The sequence below is a fragment of the Sander vitreus genome, unplaced genomic scaffold (genome assembly GCF_031162955.1).
Source record: "Sander vitreus isolate 19-12246 unplaced genomic scaffold, sanVit1 ctg414_0, whole genome shotgun sequence".
NCBI classification, from domain to species: domain Eukaryota; kingdom Metazoa; phylum Chordata; class Actinopteri; order Perciformes; family Percidae; genus Sander; species Sander vitreus.
In genome coordinates, this window is record NW_027595536.1 from 5,001 (window position 1) to 30,000 (window position 25,000).

General features: G+C 44.0%; 2 protein-coding genes across 3 annotated transcripts in view; one reads left to right on the forward strand and one right to left on the reverse strand.

Moving 5' to 3' along the window:
• Positions 1–11,030: 11,030 nt before the first annotated feature.
• On the reverse strand, positions 11,031–19,697 carry LOC144514021 (high mobility group protein B2-like). The gene is made up of 5 exons (XM_078245211.1): positions 19,574–19,697; positions 17,630–17,788; positions 15,773–15,924; positions 14,554–14,728; positions 11,031–12,542 (listed from the first exon to the last, which is right to left on the reverse strand). The coding sequence occupies exons 2-5, from the start codon at positions 17,777–17,779 to the stop codon at positions 12,414–12,416; spliced, it is 606 nt and encodes a 201-aa protein (XP_078101337.1). The 5' UTR covers positions 17,780–17,788; positions 19,574–19,697; the 3' UTR covers positions 11,031–12,413.
• A 1,300-nt stretch (positions 19,698–20,997) lies between these two features.
• ctc1 (CTS telomere maintenance complex component 1) overlaps positions 20,998–25,000 on the forward strand; it is a 37,027-nt gene continuing 33,024 nt past the window's right edge. For both annotated transcript variants that reach the window (XM_078245213.1, XM_078245212.1), the window contains exons 1-5: positions 20,998–21,170; positions 21,691–21,790; positions 23,439–23,532; positions 24,291–24,513; positions 24,820–25,000. The exon at positions 24,820–25,000 is cut by the window's right edge and continues 43 nt beyond it. In XM_078245213.1, coding sequence (XP_078101339.1) covers positions 21,120–21,170; positions 21,691–21,790; positions 23,439–23,532; positions 24,291–24,513; positions 24,820–25,000 — 649 coding nt within the window. In that variant the 5' untranslated portion in view covers positions 20,998–21,119. The remainder of the gene's footprint in view (positions 21,171–21,690; positions 21,791–23,438; positions 23,533–24,290; positions 24,514–24,819) is intronic.

The window sequence follows — 25,000 nt, forward strand, 5'->3', positions numbered from 1 at the left end:
TGACACCTCTACAGTCTTCCTCATCTCTCCCACCTGACGTCTCTACAGTCTTCCTCATCTCCCACCTGACATCTCTACAGTCTTCCTCATCTCTCCCACCTGACGTCTCTACAGTCTTCCTCATCTCTCCCACCTGACATCTCTAGTCTTCCTCATCTCTCCCACCTGACATTTCTACAGTCTTCCTCATCTCTACAGTCTTCCTCATCTCTCCCACCTGACATCTCTACAGTCTTCCTCATCTCTCCCACCTGACATCTCTAGTCTTCCTCATCTCTCCCACCTGACATCTCTACAGTCTTCCTCATCTCTACAGTCTTCCTCATCTCTCCCACCTGACATCTCTACAGTCTTCCTCATCTCTCCCACCTGACATCTGTACAGCCTTCCTCATCTCTCCCACCTGACGTCTCTACAGTCTTCCTCATCTCTCCCACCTGACGTCTCTACAGTCTTCCTCATCTCTCCCACCTGACACCTCTACAGTCTTCCTCATCTCCTCATCTCCCACCTGACGTCTCTACAGTCTTCCTCATCTCTCCCACCTGACGTCTCTACAGTCTTCCTCATCTCTCCCACCTGACGTCTCTACAGTCTTCCTCATCTCTCCCACCTGACATCTCTACAGTCTTCCTCATCTCTCCCACCTGACATCTCTACAGTCTTCCTCATCTCTACAGTCTTACTCATCTCTCCCACCTGACATCTCTACAGTCTTCCTCATCTCTACAGTCTTCCTCATCTCTCCCACCTGACGTCTCTACAGTCTTCCTCATCTCTCCCACCTGACATCTCTACAGTCTTCCTCATCTCTACAGTCTTCCTCATCTCTCCCACCTGACGTCTCTACAGTCTTCCTCATCTCTCCCACCTGACATCTCTACAGTCTTCCTCATCTCTCCCACCTGACATCTCTACAGTCTTCCTCATCTCTCCCACCTGACATCTCTACAGTCTTCCTCATCTCTCCCACCTGACACCTCTACAGTCTTCCTCATCTCTCCCACCTGACATCTCTACAGTCTTCCTCATCTCTCCCACCTGACGTCTCTACAGTCTTCCTCATCTCTCCCACCTGACGTCTCTACAGTCTTCCTCATCTCTCCCACCTGACGTCTCTACAGTCTTCCTCATCTCTCCCACCTGACGTCTCTACAGTCTTCCTCATCTCTACAGTCTTCCTCATCTCTCCCACCTGACATCTCTACAGTCTTCCTCATCTCTACAGCCTTCCTCATCTCTCCCACCTGACATCTCTAAAGCCTTCCTCATCTCTAGTCTTCCTCATCTCTCCCACCTGACATCTCTAGTCTTCCTCATCGCTCCCACCTGACATCTCTACAGTCTTCCTCATCTCTACAGTCTTCCTCATCTCTCCCACCTGACATCTCTAAAGCCTTCCTCATCTCTACAGTCTTCCTCATCTCTCCCACCTGACACCTCTACAGTCTTCCTCATCTCTCCCACCTGACATCTCTACAGTCTTCCTCATCTCCCACCTGACGTCTCTACAGTCTTCCTCATCTCTCCCACCTGACGTCTCTACAGTCTTCCTCATCTCTCCCACCTGACGTCTCTACAGTCTTCCTCATCTCTCCCACCTGACGTCTCTACAGTCTTCCTCATCTCTCCCACCTGACATCTCTAGTCTTCCTCATCTCTCCCACCTGACACCTCTACAGTCTTCCTCATCTCTCCCACCTGACATCTCTACAGTCTTCCTCATCTCTCCCACCTGACATCTCTACAGTCTTCCTCATCTCTCCCACCTGACACCTCTACAGTCTTCCTCATCTCTACAGTCTTCCTCATCTCTCCCACCTGACATCTCTACACGTGACGTGACCTGCAGCAGCAGCACGCCACCTGAGGAGCGGTCTGCGAAAGAGAAATCTGACGAAAATCTTTTAAACTGACTTTTGTCAAACAAAAAATCAGACAGATTCAGCAGCTGCACGGCCTATTTCTCGCTTAAAATGTTTTCAGAACCACGTTACGGTGAACTATTTTAGTAAAATATGAGCTCGTATTCAGAACGAGACGCCATTAGAAATTAGTCATTAGCTTTGAAATTCGGGAGCAGCAACAACCACGTGACGCGTTCGTCCTGCTCATCCCCCCCGTCGTTTCCAGTACGAGTTTTAACATAGGAGTATAAAGTGGGTACTACTGCAGTAAGAGTTTTAACATAGGAGTATAAAGTGGGTACTACTGCAGTACGAGTTTTAACATAGGAGTATAAAGTGGGTACTACTGCAGTAAGAGTTTTAACATAGGAGTATAAAGTGGGTACTACTGCAGTAAGAGTTTTTAACATAGAGTATAAAGTGGGTACTACTGCAGTAGAGTTTTTAACATAGGAGTATAAAGTGGGTACTACTGCAGTAAGAGTTTTAACATAGGAGTATAAAGTGGGTACTACTGCAGTAAGAGTTTTAACATAGGAGTATAAAGTGGGTACTACTGCAGGAAGAGTTTTAACATAGGAGTATAAAGTGGGTACTACAGCAGGAAGAGTTTTAACATAGGAGTATAAAGTGGGTACTACTGCAGTAAGAGTTTTAACATAGGAGTATAAAGTGGGTACTACTGCAGTAAGAGTTTTAACATAGGAGTATAAAGTGGGTACTACTGCAGTAAGAGTTTTAACATAGGAGTATAAAGTGGGTACTACTGCAGTAAGAGTTTTAACATAGGAGTATAAAGTGGGTACTACTGCAGGAAGAGTTTTAACATAGGAGTATAAAGTGGGTACTACTGCAGTAAGAGTTTTAACATAGGAGTATAAAGTGGGTACTACTGCAGTAAGAGTTTTAACATAGGAGTATAAAGTGGGTACTACTGCAGTAAGAGTTTAGTGACCATTAACAGAGGACTGACGCACACACACTCTGAATAGAGACTAGCCAACCGAGCGGTTAGGATGTTTTTTCATTAAGCATACCACTCCTAATATATATATATATATATATATATATATATATATATATATATATATATATATATATATATATATATATATATATATATCTTTAATTACACTCTGATGTCAGGTGACTCACCAGACAAGACTTGGTCAGAAGCCGTCATTTCGGTCTTACATAAGGAGGGCAAAGACCCAACCTCATGCGAGGGATATAGACCTGTCAGCTAGCTCTGCAATGATTTGAAAATATTAACAAATATAATGGCACGGAGAATGCAGAGGTATGTAAGTAATAAGTAATAATAATAATATAACCCGATAATTGGCCGTCTGGCAGTCTGGCGAGGTCGGTGACTCGAGTCTGGTCGGTGTGTTCGTGCCGTCGTCCGTCAGAGGAGCTGTCGGCCTTCATTTGGACCGACCTGACATGCTCAGTCAGAGACAGGGCAGTCGGGACTCACCAGGAAACGGGGAGCGGATCAGCCTCTCAAAATCTGATGACCTTTGTTGCTCTGAAGTGAAGACAGATTCAGCAACTGCACGGCCTATTCCTCTCTTCAAATGTTTTCAGAAACACATTTCTATTCTATAACTATTTTAGGACAATATGAGATCGTATTCTGAACGAGACGCCATGATGGTCGGGGAGCAGTCAGACCCACGTGACGCGTTCGTCCAATCAGCTGCCGGTTTTCATTTTCTGGGAAACTATACAGATCAGCGCCGCCTGCTGCTATGGAGACGTGTTACATTTCGTGCACGTGCAGAGCGTACGCTCAAGTCGGCGTCGCCTCAGTGTGTTTTGTGGCATCTTTTTGGACCTTGGGGACCCGACTGATCAGTCCGACGTCTGGTTGGTGTGTCACAGCTCTTAAATTGTTACATTTTTCTTCTACACATTTTCAGCGCTTATTTCTACGTCCCATATTTTCTGATATAAAACAAAAATTGAAAACGGGTCAATGTGACCCGAAGTCAACGCAAGGGTTAAAAGAGGAGTCAGACAAGGAGACTGTCGCAGTCCTTCATTATATTATATTATATTATTATATATTATTTGCTGCAAGTACTGAACCACTGGCTGAGTCAATCAGACAGAATGAAGATATAAAGGGAAGGAGGGATGAAGGACACAGAATATCATTATTTGCAGATGATATATTAACATATGAGTGAACCTTCCAGCTCGTTGATAGGCCTGGTGGATATCAGGAGATCTGACCATGTAATGAATCCCGCCTCCTGAGTTCATTTTCTGCCTCAGTTCCTGTTTTTCGCCTGTGAGTCTGTGTTTTCTGGGAGTTCCTGAACGCACCCTGTCTGGTTGCCTGGCGACAAAGCAAGGCGGGAGAATCTGCAACCACCCACACCTGTGTCTCATCTGCAATCTGCACACCTGGTCCTGATCATCAGCTCTCCACCATTTAAGCCGTGAACGGACATCCATCCCCTGCCGGATCGTTATCCTCACCAGTAATAAACAGAAATAATGGATTATGGCTCGGCTGATTATCGATGCAGCATCGTCCGTGTCCACGATTCCATGCAGCCGTTATTTGAGTAATTTCAGCACCTCTAACAGACAGACCAGGGGTTGAAATACAGGGCACACGTGTTTGGGGGCAAACCTTAAAATCATTCCAACGCTTTTAACAAGTTTTTACAACCAAGACATTACCTAAGACACATCGAAACTAGAATTACTAATGGCTTCTACACAGAGGGAGAGACGAAGACAGGGGTTATATCAACATTGTATAAGATACTACAACAGGACAAGGTACTACAACAGGACAAGGTACTACAACAGGACAAGGTACTACAACAGGACAAGGTACTACAACAAGACAAGGTACTACAAGATACTACAACAGGACAAGGTACTACAACAGGACAAGATACTACAACAGGACAAGGTACTACAACAGGACAAGGTACTACTACAGGACAAGGTACTACAACAGGACAAGGTACTACAACAGGACAAGGTACTACAACAAGACAAGGTACTACAACAGGACAAGGTACTACAACAGGGAGCACTGAGAGATGATCTTCTTTCACAAGACTGGGAAATAATATATCAGGAAAACGATATTGATAAAGTATATGGTGAATTCCTAAGAATATTTAAATGATTATATGATAAGAATTATCTGATAAAAAATATTGCAGCAAACTAAAATGTAGTGACAGAGCGTGGATTACAACATGATTACAACATGATTACAGCATGATTACAACATGATTACAGCATGATTACAGCATGATTACAGCATGATTACAGCATGATTACAGCATGATTACAGCATGATTACAACAGGATTACAGCATGATTACAACAGGATTACAACATGATTACAACAGGATTACAACATGATTACAGCAGGATTACAACAGGATTACAACAGGATTACAACATGATTACAGCAGGATTACAGCATGATTACAACAGGATTACAACAGGATTACAGCAGGATTACAACAGGATTACAACATGATTACAACATGATTACAACATGATTACAACATGATTACAACAGGATTACAACATGATTACAAAATGATTACAGCATGATTACAGCAGGATTACAACAGGATTACAACAGGATTATAATATGTTTACAACAGGATTACAACAGGATTACAGCAGGATTACAGCAGGATTACAACATGATTACAACAGGATTACAGCAGGATTACAGCAGGATTACAACATGCCTGTAATACACTTTATAGAGAATTTCTTAAACACAGAACTATAGAAGCAGAAAGTAAATATAAGAAATATAAAGCTAATTAAGATTATGAGAACTTGTAAGAGAGGATACTAAAGTAAACTATTAGATAATAAAAATATTATGAATGGTATATGGAATATACTAAATAGTATTATAAGAAAGGGCACGAGACAGTCTAATTATCCCCAGTATTTCCCTCGTAATGAAAAGAACATTAATAATATGGAGGACGTGGTCAATACCTTTAATAAATATTCTGCAAATGTTGGACCAGATTTAGCTGGAACAATTCCTATTCTGCAGATAATAACAGATATAATGATCTTACTGAAAGAAATCAATGTTCAATGCTTCTTGAAGAGCCCATATTATGAAAAATAATCTCTTTTTCTGGGATTTGGGGAGTTATTTAGTGTCTCTGGTGCTTCATACAGACGTTGATAACCCTCCATGCTGTTCTGAGTGAGAGACGGTTTCTGAATGAGTCCTGTCTTCAGTCTCCGGGTCAGCTGGTCAACATCTGCACGGCTTTCTACGTCACTAGCTGAGACGAGCTGCCTAACCGCAACCATTAGCTTGTGGCGTTAGCATGCTAACGCTAATGCTAACGCTAGCATGCTACTTCGTTCTCAATAGCAAAGCACTGCTACAACACACACCAGTTCACCATAATCTCCAAAAGAACTACTTCCATGTGCGCCCTCATTTAGAAGAAGTCTCCCAGCTAATCCTGCCTTGTAACTGACTGAAGGTGGAGAAACAGCCTTTCTTTTACTGTCTATGGAGCTAGCTAGCTGACATGATCTACATCTGAGCTACTGAGCATGTGCAATCAAAGATAGTACAGAAGAAGAAAAGAGGTCTCACTCTGTAGCTAAAACAGAGACCAGCTGAAAAGAGGATCTGCAGCAGTGAGAGAGAGCTGGGCAGTACAACAATATGGTGTTTTTTGATCATTAAACCATGTAAACCCATTCTGGTACAACCTTAAAATACAATAATGAACCTGAAAATGAGCAGAATATGGGCGCTTTAAAGCAGTAGAAGAAAAATAAATAATAGATATTGTTAAGAAATGCTAAACTAAAGCATCCACTGATGGTAATGAAATAGATATCAAGATAGTAAAACATGTAATTGAGGGGATCTCAGAACCATTAACTCATATTTTTTATTCGTCATTCCAAACTGGTAAATGTCCAACTAAAATGAAAATAGTCAAAGTCATACCTTTGTACAAAACTGGAGATCACTTCACAGATTACAGGCCGGTCTCTTTACTGCCTCAATTATCAAATGTTCTAGAAAAACTCTTCAATGACAGATTGGACAAATGCAGATTACTTACTGATAGTCAATATGGATTCAGAAACAATAGGTCAACATCACTAGCTTTAACTGATCTCAGTGAAGAAATATTCCACAGACAAAAAGAAATATGGAGTTGGGGTACGTATTGATTTGAAAACAGCATTTGATGCAATTAATGATGAAATATGAATGAATGACTTGGAACGACTCGGGATTAGGGGGATACTGTTGACTTGGTTAAGCAGTTATTTAAAAGACAGGCAACAGTTTGTGAAGTTGTGAGATTATACATCTGAATGTTTGGACGTTGCGTGTGGCGTCCCCCAGGGGTCAGTACTGGGACCAGAACTATTCATCCTCTATATAAACGACATATGTAAAGTATCTGAATTACTGATATTTGTATTATTTGCAGACGACACAAACATCTTTGGTTCTGGTCATAATTCCCAGCAACTCCTGGACATTATCACTTCATAATTCAGAAACATGAAACAGTGGTCGGACACGGATAAGTTATCTTCAAATGTGAGTGAAACCAAATTCATGATATTTGGCAATCGTAAATCAATCAATCAAGTTCAGTTACAGATAGAAGGTGTCAATATAGAAAGAGTATATGAAATGACATTCCTGGGAGTGATTATAGATGACATGATTTGCTGGAAATCTCACATGAAATATATCCAAACATAACTGTCTAGAAGTATTTCAGTCTTGGCTAAAGCAAAGCACATTTTAGACTACAAATCACTCCACATGTTGTGTTGTCCAGTGGTGTTACTGTATATGAATTACTGTGTAGAGGTTTGGGGAAACACATATCAAAACTCATTGAAATCGTTCATTATACTTCAAAAGAGAGCAATAAGAATAATTCATAACACTGGGTATTAGGAGTTCACCAATTCATTATTTTCAGTCTAAAGCATTACAATGACTTGACCTAGCAGTGATTATGTTCAAGGCAGGAACAACGTAATGCCTGGCAGCATACAGAAAAGACTTTCTGAAAGAGAGGGGGGGCTACGACTTCAGGGGAAAGTCACATTTAAGACTCCCAGTTTCTGAACTACAAGGAAAGGTTTCTGTTGATCTGTCAGTGGCACTACATTGTGGAATAAACTAAATAATGAATTAAAGCCATGTCTGAACATATTCCAATGCAAACAGATGTTCAAAGACACTACATTGCAGAGGGACAGAGTAGCAGTGCAATTAATAACCTGGGCTTATATTGAACAATCTGTAGTATGTGTATACTTGTTGTTGTGTATGAGTAAATATATGAATGTGAATAGAACTTCTGAATATATATTTTCATTGATTACAGATTCATTATCTCTGTAGACTTCTTGTTTTGTAGCTAACTCATTTAATATGATAGAAAGGGTATAAAGGGGGAGGAGTACATACAGTGGGGCAAAAAAGTATTTAGTCAGCCACCAACTGTGCAAGTTCTCCCACTTAAAAAGATGAGAGAGGCCTGTAATCTTCATCATAGCTACACTTCAACTATGAGAGACAAAATGAGAAAAATAATCCAGAAAATCACATTGTAGGATTTTTAATGAATTTATTTGCAAATTATGGTGGAAAATAAGTATTTGGTCAATAACAAAAGTTCATCTCAATACTTTGTTATATACCCTTTGTTGGCAATGACAGAGGTCAAACGTTTCCTGTAAGTCTTCACAAGGTTTTCACACACTGTTGCTGGTATTTTGGCCCATTCCTCCATGCAGATCTCCTCTAGAGCAGTGATGTTTTGGGGCTGTCGCTGGGCAACACGGACTTTCAGCTCCCTCCAAAGATTTTCTATGGGGTTGAGATCTGGAGACTGGCTAGGCCACTCCAGGACCTTGAAATGCTTCTTACGAAGCCACTCCTTCGTTGCCCGGGCGGTGTGTTTGGGATCATTGTCATGCTGAAAGACCCAGCCACGTTTCATCTGCAATGCCCTTGCTGATGGAAAGAGGTTTTCACTCAAAATCTCACGATACATGGCCCCCATTCATTCTTTCCTTTACACGGATCAGTCGTCCTGGTCCCTCTGCAGAAAAACAACCCCAAAGCATGATGTTTCCACCCCCATGCTTCACAGTAGGTATGGTGTTCTTTGGATGCAACTCAGCATTCTTTCCCCTCCAAACACGACGAGTTGAGTTTTTACCAAAAAGTTCTATTTTGGTTTCATCTGACCATGTGACATTCTCCCAATCCTCTTCTGGATCATCCAAATGCTCTCTAGCAAACTCCAGACGGACCTGGACATGTACTGGCTTAAGCAGGGGGACACGTCTGGCACTGCAGGATTTGAGTCCCTGGCGGCGTGGTGTGTTACTGATGGTAGCCTTTGTTACTTTGGTCCCAGCTCTCTGCAGGTCATTCACTAGGTCCCCCCGTGTGGTTCTGGGGTTTTTGCTCACCGTTCTGTGATCATTTTGACCCCATGGGGGGAGATCTTGCGTGGAGCCCCGGATCGAGGGAGATTATTAGTGGTCTTGTATGTCTTCCATTTTCTTATAACTGCTCCCACAGTTGATTTCTTCAACCAAGCTGCTTACCTATTGCAGATTCAGTCTTCCCAGCCTGGTGCAGGTCTACAATTTAGTTTCTGGTGTCCTTTGACAGCTCTTTGGTCTTGGCCATAGTGGAGTTTGGAGTGTGACTGTTTGAGGTTGTGGACAGGTGTCTTTTATACTGATAACCAGTTCAAACAGGTGCCATTAATACAGGTAACGAGTGGAGGACAGAGGAGCCTCTTAAAGAAGAAGTTACAGGTCTGTGAGAGCCAGAAATCTTGCTTGTTTGTAGGTGACCAAATACTTATTTTCCAGAGGAATTTGCAAATAAATTCATTAAAAATCCTACAATGTGATTTTCTGGATTATTTTCCTCATTTTGTCTCTCATAGTTGAAGTGTAGCTATGATGAAGATTACAGGCCTCTCTCATCTTTTTAAGTGGGAGAACTTGCACAGTTGGTGGCTGACTAAATACTTTTTTGCCCCACTGTAAGTTTTACTTCTTCCTACTCCCTTTTCCATGTGTAAATAGAGGTCTTTAAGTAGTGGAAATTATGGAGTTTTATTTTTTAACTTTTTTTTATTACTATTGTTTTCTGATGTTTTATTTTATTTACATGTTCAAAATAAAAGATATCAATCAAGGGGAGATGGGAGGGACAAGTCCACTGGGCTCTTATTGTGAAGGGGAGACGGGAGGGACAAGTCTTCAGCTGGGCTCTTATTGTGAAGGGGAGACGAGAGGATCTCTGAGGAGCAACAGTCTCATGTTTAATGGTTACAGACAGTCTGACTGGAGAGCACCTGAACTCACTGCAGTCAGACTGTTGATCTCTGAAACAATGGACACATCTGTCTCCACAAAGATAAATGTGGTTAAGTGTTGTGAATAAAGTGGGATTCAATCTGGTAAAGTGTGGGTTAGGGTTAGAGTGATGTTGAGGTAAAGTAAGGACAGACAGCATGTTGTTGAGGCAGAGACAGCATGTTGTTGAGGTAAAGTAGAGACGGAGACAGCGTGTTGTTGAGGTAGAGACGGAGACAGCGTGTTGTTGAGGTAAAGTAGAGACGGAGACAGCGTGTTGTTGAGGTAAAGTAGAGACGGAGACAGCGTGTTGTTGAGGTAGAGACGGAGACAGCGTGTTGTTGAGGTAAAGTAGAGACGGAGACAGCGTGTTGTTGAGGTAAAGTAGAGACGGAGACAGCGTGTTGTTGGGGTAAAGTAGAGACGGAGACAGCGTGTTGTTGAGGTAGAGAGACGGAGACAGCGTGTTGTTGAGGTAGAGACGGAGACAGCGTGTTGTTGAGGTAAAGTAGAGACGGAGACAGCGTGTTGTTGAGAGTAGAGACGGAGACAGCGTGTTGTTGAGGTAAAGTAGAGACGGAGACAGCGTGTTGTTGAGGTAAAGTAGAGACGGAGACAGCGTGTTGTTGGGGTAAAGTAGAGACGGAGACAGCGTGTTGTTGAGGTAAAGTAGAGACGGAGACAGCGTGTTGTTGAGGTAAAGTAGAGACGGAGACAGCATGTTTTTCCCTCAGTTGGTCGTTTTATTATAAAAGTTGAAGTTTCTACACAGCTGACAGTGAACAAGGAATCAACAGAAAAAACTTGATAAACCTCCAGTAAGAAAATAAAAAACAACATTAAGAAGAAGATGATGAAGAGGAGGGGGGGGAGGGGGGTTAGGGGTTTCCATGGTGACACACAGAGGGGATGAGGAGGGGGGTGCAGGGAAACCATGGTAACAGTGAGGAAGGGGAGAGGGGGGTTACTCTACTGCCCTCTGGTGTCGGACAGTTTAACATCTGATGATCTCACACACACGCGCACACACACACACACACACACAGATACACACACACACGCGCACACACACACAGATACACACACACACAGACCCTCTTACTCAGCGGTCCTGTGTGTGTGTGTGTTTCAGAGCGAGCTGTCAGCTTCAGTAATAACATGGTAATAACATGATTTCAGACGTGTGGCGGGACAACCCACCCAGCCCCTCACCTTCTCCAGCTACGACGGGGATTTAGAGAACCACACATTCATGGTTTAACTATGACGTGGATGCAACGTGTTTACAAAATGTCTTCAGTGAATTTATTTGGGTTAGTGTTAGACCCCACCACATGGAGGCGCCAATCCAGATGTTGGCCCAGCTGGCCGACGGTGGCGGCCGGCGCGGCGTCGGGCCCAGGAACTACCAAAGACGGCTCGGAAACTAAACGTCCAAAAGGACCCTCAGTGGATGGCCGGCCGGGAATTATACAAGACACGAGCACTTTGCCAAGGTCCCAGGTAACGGCTCTATGGCCAGACTGATCTCATGAAGTGGTGTATGTTTGACACGCCAGTTCCTGTGCCATTATTGGCGTGTTATCAAGACGCACACTCGCTTTGTAGCGCGTTCATCAACGCCGTTTGGCCTCCATTGACTTACATTACCTTGTGACTGCGTGTGAATTGACGCCGTAGTGAGTAGTATGAAAGGGAGAAAATCTGTGTAGGGAGGTTGGTCTGGGGGGGAGGATGGGTCAAACACAGGACTTTCACCAGGAGACCGGGGATCAGGTCCTGCGTGTCACGTTTCCTAAACCCAACCATAGCCTCGCGATAACACGCCACGTGGCTTTAGAATGTGGCGTGTACGTTTACGCTGTGACGTTGCAGACTGCTGTCTGCTGTATACAGCGTAGACATACACACAGATAGCTCAAAATGTGTCCAGATAACACGCCACGTGGCTTTAGGAAAGTGGACGTGTATGTTTACATGAAGTCATGGATGTCAACTTGGTATGTTCCATGGTTGTCTGAAAAACACACACACACACACACACACACACACACACACACACACACACACACACAGTATCTCTATCCGTCTGTCTGTCTCTGTCTATTCGTCGTCGTCGTCATCGTCTTCGTCCTCCCCCTCGTCGTCCTCCTCTTCCTCTCCTCCCTGAGCTGAAGAGCCGGGGTTCCTGGGGTACGTCGGGGCGCCCCCGCCACGGTACGCCACCATGTCCTGCAGGACGGAGACAGAGAGGAGACATTGAGACATGTTGTCCTGGGAGACACACCTTCTTCACCAAAGGGTTCCAGAGCTGAGAGTAGTTTACACTAAGACACCACATTTCACACAGCTCTGCACCGACAGTGAGAGAGACAGACACTCAGAGAGACAGACACTCAGAGAGACAGACACTCAGAGAGACGGGCAGTAGCTGTGTCTCCATCTACAGTGGGGAGAACAAGTATTTGATACACTGCTGATTTTGCAGGTTTTCCTACTTACAAAGCACGTAGAGGTCTGTAAAAAATCCAGAAAATCACATTGTATGATTTTTAAATAATTAATTTGCATTTTATTTGCATTTAAGTATTTGATCACCTACCAACCAGTAAGAATTCCAGCTCTCACAGACCTGTTAGTTTTTCTTTAAGAAGCTCTCCTGTTCTCCACTCATTACCTGTATTAACGGCACCTGTTTGAACTTGTTACCTGTATAAAAGACACCTGTCCACACACTCAATCAAACAGACTCCAACCTCTCCACAATGTCCAAGACCAGCGAGCTGTGTAAGGACATCAGGGATAGCATTGTAGATCTGCTCAAGGCTGGGATGGGCTACAGGACAATAGGCAAGCAGCTTGGTGAGAAGGCAACAACTGTTGCCGCAATTATTAGAAAATGGAACAAGTTCAAGATGACGGTCAATCTCCCTCGGTCTGGGGCTCCATGCAAGATCTCACCTCGTGGGGCATCAATGATCATGAGGAAGGTGAGGGATCAGCCCAGACCACGGCAGGACCTGGTTAATGACCTGAAGAGAGCTGGGACCACAGTCTCAAAGAAAACCATTAGTAACACACTACACCGTCATGGATTAAAATCCTGCAGCGCACGCAAGGTCCCCCCTGCTCAAGCCAGCGCATGTCCAGGCCCGTCTGAAGTTTGCCAATGACCATCTGGATGATCCAGAGGAGGAATGGGAGAAGGTCATGTGGTCTGATGAGACACAAAATAGAGCTTTTTGGTCTAAACTCCACTCGCCGTGTTTGGAGGAAGAAGGATGAGTACAACCCCAAGAACACCATCCCAACCGTGAAGCATGGAGGTGGAAACATCATTCTTTGGGGATGCTTTTTCTGCAAAGGGGACAGGGCGACTGCACCGTATTGAGGGAGGATGGATGGGGCCATGTATCGCGAGATCTTGGCCAACAACCTCCTTCCTTCAGTAAGAGCACTGAAGATGGAGTCGTGGCTGGGTCTTCCAGCATGACAACGACCCGAAACACACAGCCAGGGCAACTAAGGAGTGGCTCCGTAGAAGCATCTCAAGGTCCTGGAGTGGCCTAGCCAGTCTCCAGACCTGAACCCCAATAGAAAATCTTTGGAGGGAGCTGAAAGTCCGTATTGCCCAGCGACAGCCCCGAAACCTGAAGGATCTGGAGAAGGTCTGTATGGAGGAGTGGGCCAACATCCCTGCTGCAGTGTGTGCAAACCTGGTCAAGAACTACAGGAAACGTATGATCTCTGTAATAGCAAACAAAGGTTTCTGTACCAAATATTAAGTTCTGCTTTTCTGATGTATCAAATACTTATGTCATGCAATAAAATGCTAATTAATTATTTAAAAAATCATACAATGTGATTTTCTGGATTTTTGTTTTAGATCCCGTCTCTCACAGTTGAAGAGTATCTATGATAAACATTACAGACCTCTACGTGCTTTGTAAGTAGGAAAACCTGCAAAATCAGCCGTGTATCAAATACTTGTTCTCCCCACTGTAGATGGAGACACAGCTACTGCCCGTCTCTCTCTGAGTGTCTGTCTCTGACTCTCTGAATGTCTGTCTGTCTCTGAGTGTCTGTGTCTCTGTGAGTGTCTCACCAGGTCATATTTCTCCCGTAATTTCTGAGCCTTCTCCTCGTAGGGAAGCTTCTCTGACTACCTGTCTCTCTCTCTGAGTGTCTGTCTCTCTCTCTGAGTGTCTGTCTCTCTGTCTGTCTCTATGTCAGTGTGTCTCACCCGGTCATATTTCTCCCGTAGTTTCTGGGCCTTCTCCTCGTAGGGCAGCTTCTCAGACTGAGACAGTTTGCTCCACATCTCTCCCAGCTTCTTGGCACAGTCTCCTATAGACAGACCTGGGAACTGCTGCTTGACACTGGGACGGTACTCACTGCAGAACACAAAGAACGCAGACCTGCAGGGAGACAGACAGGGACATGGGAGGAGGGAGACAGGCAGGGAGGGAGAGAGACAGACAGACAGGGAGGGAGAGAGAAAGGTTAACCCTTCTGTGAATGAAGAGTATCATGTGTGTGTATAATGTGACCAGTGTTGAGAGAACTCCAGCAGACTCAACGCCTGTTTCCTCTTTCATCATCAGACCCCCCACCAGAACACCTGTTACACTGGGGGAGGGGGGGTCCTCTAGGACAGACTAGACTGAGCATGTGCAGACTTACGAGGTCTCTGAGACAGACTAGACTGAGCATGTGCAGACTTACGAGGTCTCTGAGACAGACTAGACTGAGCGTGTGCAGACTTACGAGGTCTCTAGGACAGACTAGACTGAGCAGACTTACGAGGTCTCTGAGACAGACTAGACTGAGCATGTGCAGACTTACGAGGTCTCTGGGACAGACTAGACTGAGCATGTGCAGACTTACGAGGTCTCTGGGACAGACTAGACTGAGCATGTGCAGACTTACGAGGTCTCTAGGACAGACTAGACTGAGCATGTGCAGACTTACGAGGTCTCTGAGACAGACTAGACTGAGCATGTGCAGACTTACGAGGTCTCTAGGACAGACTAGACTGAGCATGTGCAGACTTACGAGGTCTCTAGGACAGACTAGACTGAGCATGTGCAGACTTACGAGGTCTCTGGGACAGACTAGACTGAGCATGTGCAGACTTACGAGGTCTCTAGGACAGACTAGACTGAGCATGTGCAGACTTACGAGGTCTCTAGGACAGACTAGACTGAGCGTGTGCAGACTTACGAGGTCTCTAGGACAGACTAGACTGAGCATGTGCACGGACTTACGAGGTCTCTAGGACAGACTAGACTGAGCATGTGCAGACTTACGAGGTCTCTAGGACAGACTAGACTGAGCATGTGCAGACTTACGAGGTCTCTAGGACAGACTAGACTGAGCATGTGCAGACTTACGAGGTCTCTAGGACAGACTAGACTGAGCGTGTGCAGACTTACGAGGTCTCTGGGACAGACTAGACTTACGGGGGTCTCTTGGGAGCATTGGGGTCTTTCCTCTTGCGTCCTCTCTTTCCGAAGCCTTTGGGGGGGACGTAGTCTCTCATCTCACGGTTGTAGCGCACCTTGTCGGCCTTGGCCATGTCCTCAAAACACTTCTTATCTCCGGCAGTCAGACCCTGAAATCACAGCAGGCTGTCAGCAGCTGACCTCTGACCTCTGGGGTCTGTCTGTCTGTCTGTCACAGCGTCACATGACTCATCCATCCACAGACCCAGTCTTCTGATCATCATTAAGCTCATTCTTCATGCAACAATATCATCAGCCTCTCACATATGGAGGCTTCCTGCTTTATTAGTTTACTATCATATTCAACTCAATATATTAGAGAGACAGACAGGTAGACAGAGAGACAGACAGACACACAGAGAGACAGACACACAGAGAAAGAGAGACAGACAGGTAGACAGACAGAGAGAGAGAGACAGACAGACACACACACAGAGAGAGAGAGATAGACAGACAGAGAGAGAGAGGGAGAGACACAGGTAGACAGTCTGACAGACAGGTAGACCGTCTGATAGACAGGTAGACAGTCTGACAGACAGGTAGACCGTCTGACAGACAGGTAGACAGTCTGACAGACAGGTAGACAGTCTGACAGACAGGTAGACACAGTAGTATATAATAGTATCTGCTCTATGTAGTAGTATAATAGTATCAGCTCTATGTAGTAGTAGATAATAGTATCAGCTCTATGTAGTAGTAGATAATAGTATCCGCTCTATATAGTATTATATAATAGTATCAGCTCTATGTAGTAGTATAATAGTATCAGCTCTATGTAGTAGTATATAATAGTATCAGCTCTCAACCACCTGATGTAGACCACATTAGACCAGGTCCACAACCACCTGATGTAGACCACATTAGACCAGGCCCACAACCACCTGATGTAGACCACATTAGACCAGGTCCACAACCACCTGATGTAGACCACATTAGACCAGGTCCACAACCACCTGATGTAGACCACATTAGACCAGGTCCACAACCACCTGATGTAGACCACATTAGACCAGGCCCACAACCACCATTTATAATTTAGTCCAGATAAATCTAGGTGTAGTGGTTTAGGATCTGAACCTTGTTCTAAATTATAAATAGTGGTTTTGGTTGTGGACCTGGTCTAATGTGGTCTACATCATGTGGTAGTCTGACTACTATGTCCAGATACAAGTTGTGTGTGTGTGTGTGTGTGTGTGTGTGTATATATATATATATAATAAAGAGTATACATACATATACACATACGTACATAAAGTTACATGTAAACTGATGTATACTTAGTGCCAATGATCCAGTAGATGGAGCCAATGTTCAATCAATGACTTACAATTCATCCTTCCAACAGGTCACATCAGCTGATCATGTACTACATTAACATAAGGTATTAGTGTGTACTGTCAGTACTTTTAGAGCAACCTGTATAATGGACAGGCTATAGCAGCCTGTCTGTCTGGAGGTCTCTCTACCAGGGTGTCCGTCTGTCTCTCTCTCTACCAGGGTGTCTGTCTGTCTGTCTCTCTCTCTATCAGGCTGTCCGTCTGTCTCTCTACCTACCAGGCTGTCCGTCTGTCTCTCTACCTACCAGGCTGTCCGTCTGTCTCTCTACCTATCTGTCTCTCTACCTGTCTGTCTGGATGTCTCTCTCGCTCTTTACCAGGCTGTCCGTCTGTCTCTCTACCTGTCTGTCTGGATGTCTATCTCGCTCTTTACCAGGCTGTCCGTCTGTCTCTCTACCTGTCTGTCTGTCTGTCTGGATGTATCTCTCTCTGTCTCTCTCTCTACCAGGCTGTCCGTCTCTCTCTCTACCCGTCTCACCTTCCATCTCTCGGAGCATTTCTTGGAGAACTCAGCGAAGTTGACCGACTGCTCGGGGTTCTTCTTACGATGTTCCTCTCTACACGTCTGGACGAAGAAGGCGTACGCCGACGTCTTCCCCTTGGGCTTGTTGACGTCTTTACGCATCATACTGACGGCCTGACACACAAAGAGAGAGAGAGAGACACACACACACACACACACACACACACACCCCCACCCACACACACAGAGACACACACACACAGAGATACACACATGTACACACACAGACAGAAAGCAGGAGAATGTTTAGTTGTGATATAATTAATAAGTATGTTGATATAATCTGTAATAACAGGATGTATAACTGATGTTTCCATCCAGGATGTAAGTTTGTGTGATGGAGCTGTATTAACATCATGTGTTTATAATCTGATTATTAATTATTCACCCTTAAAGGTGATTACATGTTGGTTTGGAGATAAGTGAAAAGTTACACTTTAATAAAGCTACTGAAACTGTTTATATTCATCATCATTAATCTGCTGATCATGGGTCAGTTAATTAATGAAGCATTACAGCTAGTAGAAAGGGGGGGGCTAAAGCCCTAAATATTCAGCTGGCCACCCAACAAAGACAAGAGTGATGTCATGGATCATTTACACAATAAGATGATTGGGGTGTATATATATATATATATATATATATATATATATATATATGATTATGTTTAAAAGCACAGCTGATCTTTACATTAAAAATTAAATCATGAATAAATAATTAAGTGTTAAACAGAAATAAATAAAATAACCAAATCAGTATTAAATCTTTATTTGGTTTAATAAATGTAAACATAAGCCAGAAATAAACACTGTGTGAAATGACCCTTTAACCTATATGTCTGCTTTTGTTCATAATGTACATTTAAAATATGTTTTTATTCAAAATTATAATTTAGAAAACAGAGAAAATGAACTTTCTCTGTCTTAGTGATAGAGTCGGCCGTTAATTGTCCGTTAATCGGTGTTCTAACGGAAACTAACGGAAAGTAACGGCAGTCTGGGAATAACAAAGAGAACAAAGTGGGGATCCATTTTATCTGCTGGGGCGCGAGGCGGCCCACTAACCTGGGCTAGGGCCTCTGTGTGTCGGGTAACTGCCCCGGGACACCCCGGCGGAGCCCCGGCTCCTCCGCCCCGCTGTGACTGGAAGTCTACGGGCCATAGAGATGAACTAAACCCGGAGCTAGCCGAGTCTTCTATGGAGATGTATTGACTGCTGCAGTTAGCCTAGCCGTGCTAACAGGCTAGCTCCAGTAGAACAATGGGCCACCATTTGCTTCCCGCCCTCTGCGGAGCTAGCAGCCCCCATCCCCCTCCGCTAGCATCATGCTAGCAGCCCCCATCCCCCTCCGCTAGCATAATGCTAAAAGGCTAGCAGGCAGAGAAAAAAAAACAAAAAAAAAACAGTTTGAACTACAGACACTATCAAAGACTTTCTGTCAGCGCGTGGGCTTATTATTTTAACTTTCACCCCCGGCGCTGTGTTGTTTTTATACCAAACAGATGTTTTTGCAACGGAAACATAGTGTCATAGCAGCTGCTACGCATTTTTAACGCAGGGCTCCGGTTATGCTCCGGAGAGGTCAGCATTGTATGGACGGGACACGGCTAATTCCTGGCTGGCTTTCATACATACAACGTAATGGGCGTTCCGTGTTTACAACAACACGTTTTGGACAGACCGCAGAGTGCGCGCACACAGAGGCTCAGACATGCACTTCAGAACCGTCACATTCCGGCCGAATCTGACCCACACAGCGGCCATTTTATCCCCGTTTTCCAGCCTCATTCCCGGAGCTTTTATCTCAGGATTCTGCAGGGAAAAGCCAGCCGGTATAACCAACGCCTGCGCGCGCTCAGCGACATTAAAATCAAAGGGACCCGAGGGTGAGGTACTCACTCGTCAGGAGGGCCGGGTGCACGCGGAGGGATCAGGTTTTGGGTCGGGGTTCTGGTTCTTGTTGTTGTTTGGTGGCTGAAGCAGCGACTGGAGCCGTTGGTTCACTTTCAAACTGGGTCGAGCTCGAGCGCGGCCCCGCCCCCCAGCAACGCCCCCGTTGGTCATTCCTATTCAGAGGGCGGGAACACGCCCGGCTGGCCTGGGCGGGGCCTCGCCGAATACGCGTCTGTGATTGGCTCACTATAACGTCTCTGCTTCACGTGTTTTTATATTTTCTTCTTACGGTTGACACTTGACATATTTTGTATTAATATATTGTTGTTGTTTCTTTATTGACCCTAAACAAATTAATTATCTCTCTCACACACGCGAACACACACACGCACGTACACACACATGATTTTTTTGTTTTTATATATTTATCTATTTTAGTTTACTCAATGCATTTAGGCTATATATTTAATTTTGTATGTATTTTTTTAATTATAAAACTGTATTATCTTTGACGCTTTGACTATATTGTTTTCAATAAAGCATTTTAAAATGTATTGAAAGTGAAATTTGATTGGATCCCTGGGCCGCAGCTCAAAGCTCGTTGCTACACGGCTCCGCCTGCCTAGCAACGCTGCAGCAGCAGGGCGGGAGATGTACACGCACGTGGGCGGAGCTGGATTGTACTCCTAGCGTGTGATTGGCCAACGCTAGTGTTTGTGAAATACAAGAGCCAATCAGTGAAGAGATGGAGGAGGGGCGACAGAGACAGCAGCAGCAGTGTGAAGACGGAGATTGTATAACACATTTACTGGCTTCAGTATTAAAATCTATTAAAATTATATTAAATATTAAAATATATTATTATAATAACTTAATTTATAATATTAATATAATACTAAAAATATACTTACAATAACGACAACTTATAACAATAATTTATTAAAAAATAATATTAAACAATAAAAACTATTAGATGACAGGGTTGTATATAAAGACAGAAACTAAAATATGTTTTTATTAATAAATCATTTTGGAGCTTTGTTGTGTTTTATTATTATTAAATATTATATTTAATCTGCTGGAAGATGGAAAAGTTATGACTCTGTTATGTTTTCATAAAAACACAGATAAATACACATATTTACTTGTTTTTTGACCTAAACGTAAACATGTTACTGTGTAAGATGTTTCTGTCTTTTTGTTGCTGTCTCTGACATCAATAAAGGTTTATTTTATTTAAATAAGAGTTATACATTTTAAAAATATTAGCCATTATGTGACACACTTTAAACCTAAATTAAGAAACTAAGTATTGATTATATCAGAGACGGTTATATATAGATTTTAGATTATATTTGTTATATAAACTCTCCGCTCGGGGCGCTCGTATCGCGCACTCGGTTCGTTTTGAGCCTCTCCGGACACCGTAGTTCAGCCGGATCTGTAGTTTGAAGGCTTTCTGCGGGAGCGGTTTGTTTACAGACTGACTATTTCATATTTAATAAGTAATAAAGACTAATATCAGGCGGCAGACATCGGTCTTACTGCGGAGATGGACTCCCAGCAGCTGTTCCTGGATCAGTTTGAACCCAGCGGGGAAGCCGTTAGTAACGTTCACACTCTGACGCTCTGAGAACTGAACTCGCTTTAGAAATCTGTGATTTTAATAATGTTTAACTTCTGAGCGGAAACATAATCATCCCAGAAGAATATTACACACTGTTCTACAGTCCGTAATGCTTCATGTTAATATCGGCTCACTTTATATCCAGCCAGCACTAAAGGCAGCGTAGTTATTACATAGTTATAACAGTAATACAGTAACGGGCTCACATGATCAGCTGCGGTGACACTAGTGGTTTCATTAGTGTGGTTATTGATTAGTTTCTGTGTCTAATTGTTGTTAAATAGTCCACTGGTGAATCGGCGGAGTTATTGTAACTAACAGGCTCGTTACTTTTACTGGAAAAGTGATATTTGTGCAGTTATAACATAATGAAATAAACGACACTGCCATTATAATTCATATTATTATATGCATTTCTCTTACAGTTGGATGTATTTATAGTTATGTTATATGTTTCTATCTGAGTAAATCTGAATATATTAATGTCTCTCTGCAGGAATCTATCTGGTTGAAGGAGATTTTCAGCTTCGTCTCAGAACATCTGTGTCCCGTCCTCTCTGGCCCCGCCCCTTCCGCTGTTGACGGCTTATTGACAGGTCAGTCAGCCAATCAGCTTCTAGTGATCGCTCAAGCTCTATTTATGGGTCAAAGACGGATAAGGATTCAACATCTGAAAAGGAATGAAAGTGTCAAAAAATGCCAATTAAAGCACTTTCTAATTGTATTACAGTGTTTGGTATACATGTCAACAACAGGGATTTAATTTAAGAATGCAATTACAATTTATTTTTGATAAATCCTTTGATTTATCCCATTAAAAATGTCACAGAAATGATTTCAAAATGATTTCAATGTCTACCTTTTACATATAAATGAGTATGTATATTTATAGTTACAGCTAACCAAACAATCACTGTTCAGAAAACGACATTTTTATCACACTTAATGTGATATATATGGGTATTTATAATGCATTATTATTATTATTATTATTATTATTATTATTATTATTATTATTATTATTATTATCTGGTCTTGATCACATGATAATCCATGCCAAAAAGAGAAAAAAATATGCCAAATGTCTTAAAATGCAGTTTACAGTTGTTTATTTCATAAGCGTTATCCAGGAAGACACATGATTTCAGGACATGATTGGCGTTTTTCCATTACGTGGTATCTGCTCTACTTGCTATCGACTCGACTCGGCTCGACTCGCCTCACTGTGCGTCCGTTTTCCGTTGCAGATTTTAGTCCCGCCTCAACGTGGCTGGTCGTCATAGCGACGCCACAGGAAACTGCTGTGACCTAACGCGACACACCCCCAGAACGTGGAAGGTGTGTGTGTGTGTGTGTTGTTGCCAGAAGACACATTTAGTTTCTAAAGAAGCTGGAGGCAGCAACACACACACACAGCTGGCTGAACTATTTCAAGATGGGGGGTTAGTTCAGGACGCCCCCGTCTGTCGCTTTCACGTCACCTTCTGGTATCGCCTCAGCTCGCTGGGGACCTCCACGGAGCTGGTACTACATAAAGTACCTGTTAGCAGGTACCAGGGACTTTCTATCAGAACGCATAACCAGAAAAGACGAGTAGAGGCGAGGCGAGGCGAGCAGGTACCATGTGATGGAAAAGGGCCAATAGACGCAGTGACCCAGAAAAGGTGAAATATCAACATCTTTCAGAGAGATCACTGACCTTTCTGGGTGTCCTGGGGATGCAATATCCTGTTTCATGACTGTGCAATTGCATTGTGGGTAATGTATGCATTTGAATGTCTGTTACCCAGGAGGGACATTGGGGAAATCCCAGAGTATTTCTGGTGTAAAATAGTAAATAATAACTATATTTGTAGGTATAATTGCAAACATCCACACAATTATTCCCAAGTAGGAACATAATGCTTTTATGAATTCTTTTGACATTTCTTGTCCCATTTCTGTACTTATAGTTGACCCAGAATGGACAGTTTGGTACTGAGGAGCTCAGTAGATCTTAACATTCTCATTTCTTACATTAAATACTCAAACAAGTGAGTAAAGAGAGGAGGGTTTTAAAATGTATATATATATATATATATATTTATAACATTATGAATATGCTCTGGACTCCAGAATGGAAAACCCAATCCCCAGTGCTGAGCTGTGATTGGACAACAGCAGACATAACCACTGCTCACATGACATCAGACATCAGCTGATCAGTGATGTCACTGCTGATGTCATCAGTGTTGTGTGTTGCAGGTGGAGGTGTGTGTGCTGATCAGCTGAGTGTGTGTTTGGTGAAGAAGATCCAGGAACACACAGCGCTCACACACACTTTACCTGTTAGCTACAGGTACACACACACACACACACACACACACACACACACACACACACACACACACACACACACACACACACACACACACACACACACACACACACACACACACACACACACACACACACACACACACAGGTACACACACACACACACACACACACACACACACACACACACACACACACACACACACACACACAGGTACACACACACACACACACACAGGTACACACACACACACACAGGTACACACACACACAGGTACACACACACACACACACACACACACACACACAGGTACACACACAGGTACACACACACACACACACAGGTACACACACACAGGTACACACACACACAGGTACACACACACACACACAGGTACACACACACACACACACACACACACAGGTACACACACACACACACACAGGTGTACACACACACAGGTACACACACACACACACACACACACACACACACACACACACACACACACACACACACACACATACACACACACACACACACACACACACACACACACACACACACACACACACACACACACATACACACACACACACACACACACACACACACACACACACACACACACACACACACACCCATCAGCCTCAGTCCATTATAATACCCGTTGTTTAAAGTCTCATGTTGACCTCTGTCCTCCCCCCCTGTCGCCCCCCGTTGTCGTCCCCTCCCCTGTCGTCGTCCCCCCCCAACCCCCACCTCCCCTCTCCACCCAGGCTGGTGTCCGTCTCGGAGCTTCTGTCCCGACAGCGCGTGGCGTGCGTCAGCAACCTCTCCTGGAGCACCAATCAGCAGCGAGCATGGGCCAAGGAGGCGGAGCTTAGTGTGCCAGGTCAGCGGGCCCTGCCGCGCGTTAACCTGCTTCTGATTGGCTGTCTGAGAGAGGGGGGGGGCGGAGCCTGGAGGCTGGAGGACGCCAGCGGCAACGTCAGCTGGGAGGTGAGTCAGACAGACCATAATAAGCTGCCTGTCTGTCTCTCTGCAGGCTCTATAAAAGATGACAGACCATAATAAGCTGCCTGTCTGTCTCTCTGCATGCTTTATAAAAGATGACAGACCATAATAATCAGCCTGTCTGTCTCTCTGCAGGCTCTATAAAAGATGACAGACCATAATAAGCTGCCTGTCTGTCTCTCTGCAGGCTCTATACAAGATGACAGACCATAATAATCAGCCTGTCTGTCTCTCTGCATGCTTTATAAAAGATGACAGACCATAATAAGCAGCCTGTCTGTCTCTCTGCAGTGCCTGTCTCCCTCTCCTCTGTGGCTGAATCGTCCCGTCTTCCTCCCTCACTGGAACTACATCCCCCACAATACCCCGGGGCCGGCTGAGGCCGGAGGCTGTGTGGAACTGATTGGTTCTCCGGTTCTGCTGAGTTGTGAGCAGGGATTGGCTGCTGTGCCTGGAGGGGCGGGGCATAGCG

What these genes read in the sequence shown, in the direction of transcription:
- LOC144514021 (XM_078245211.1), bottom strand. Translation starts at nt 17,779, where the DNA reads ATGATGCGTAAAGACGTCAACAAGCCCAAGGGGAAGACGTCGGCGTAC. An exon ending in AATGCTCCGAGAGATGGAAG is followed by an intron (nt 15,925 to 17,629) that starts GTGAGACGGGTA and finishes CTGTGATTTCAG; the next exon opens with GGTCTGACTGCCGGAGATAA. An exon ending in AATGCTCCCAAGAGACCCCC is followed by an intron (nt 14,729 to 15,772) that starts GTAAGTCTAGTC and finishes GTCTCCCTGCAG; the next exon opens with GTCTGCGTTCTTTGTGTTCT.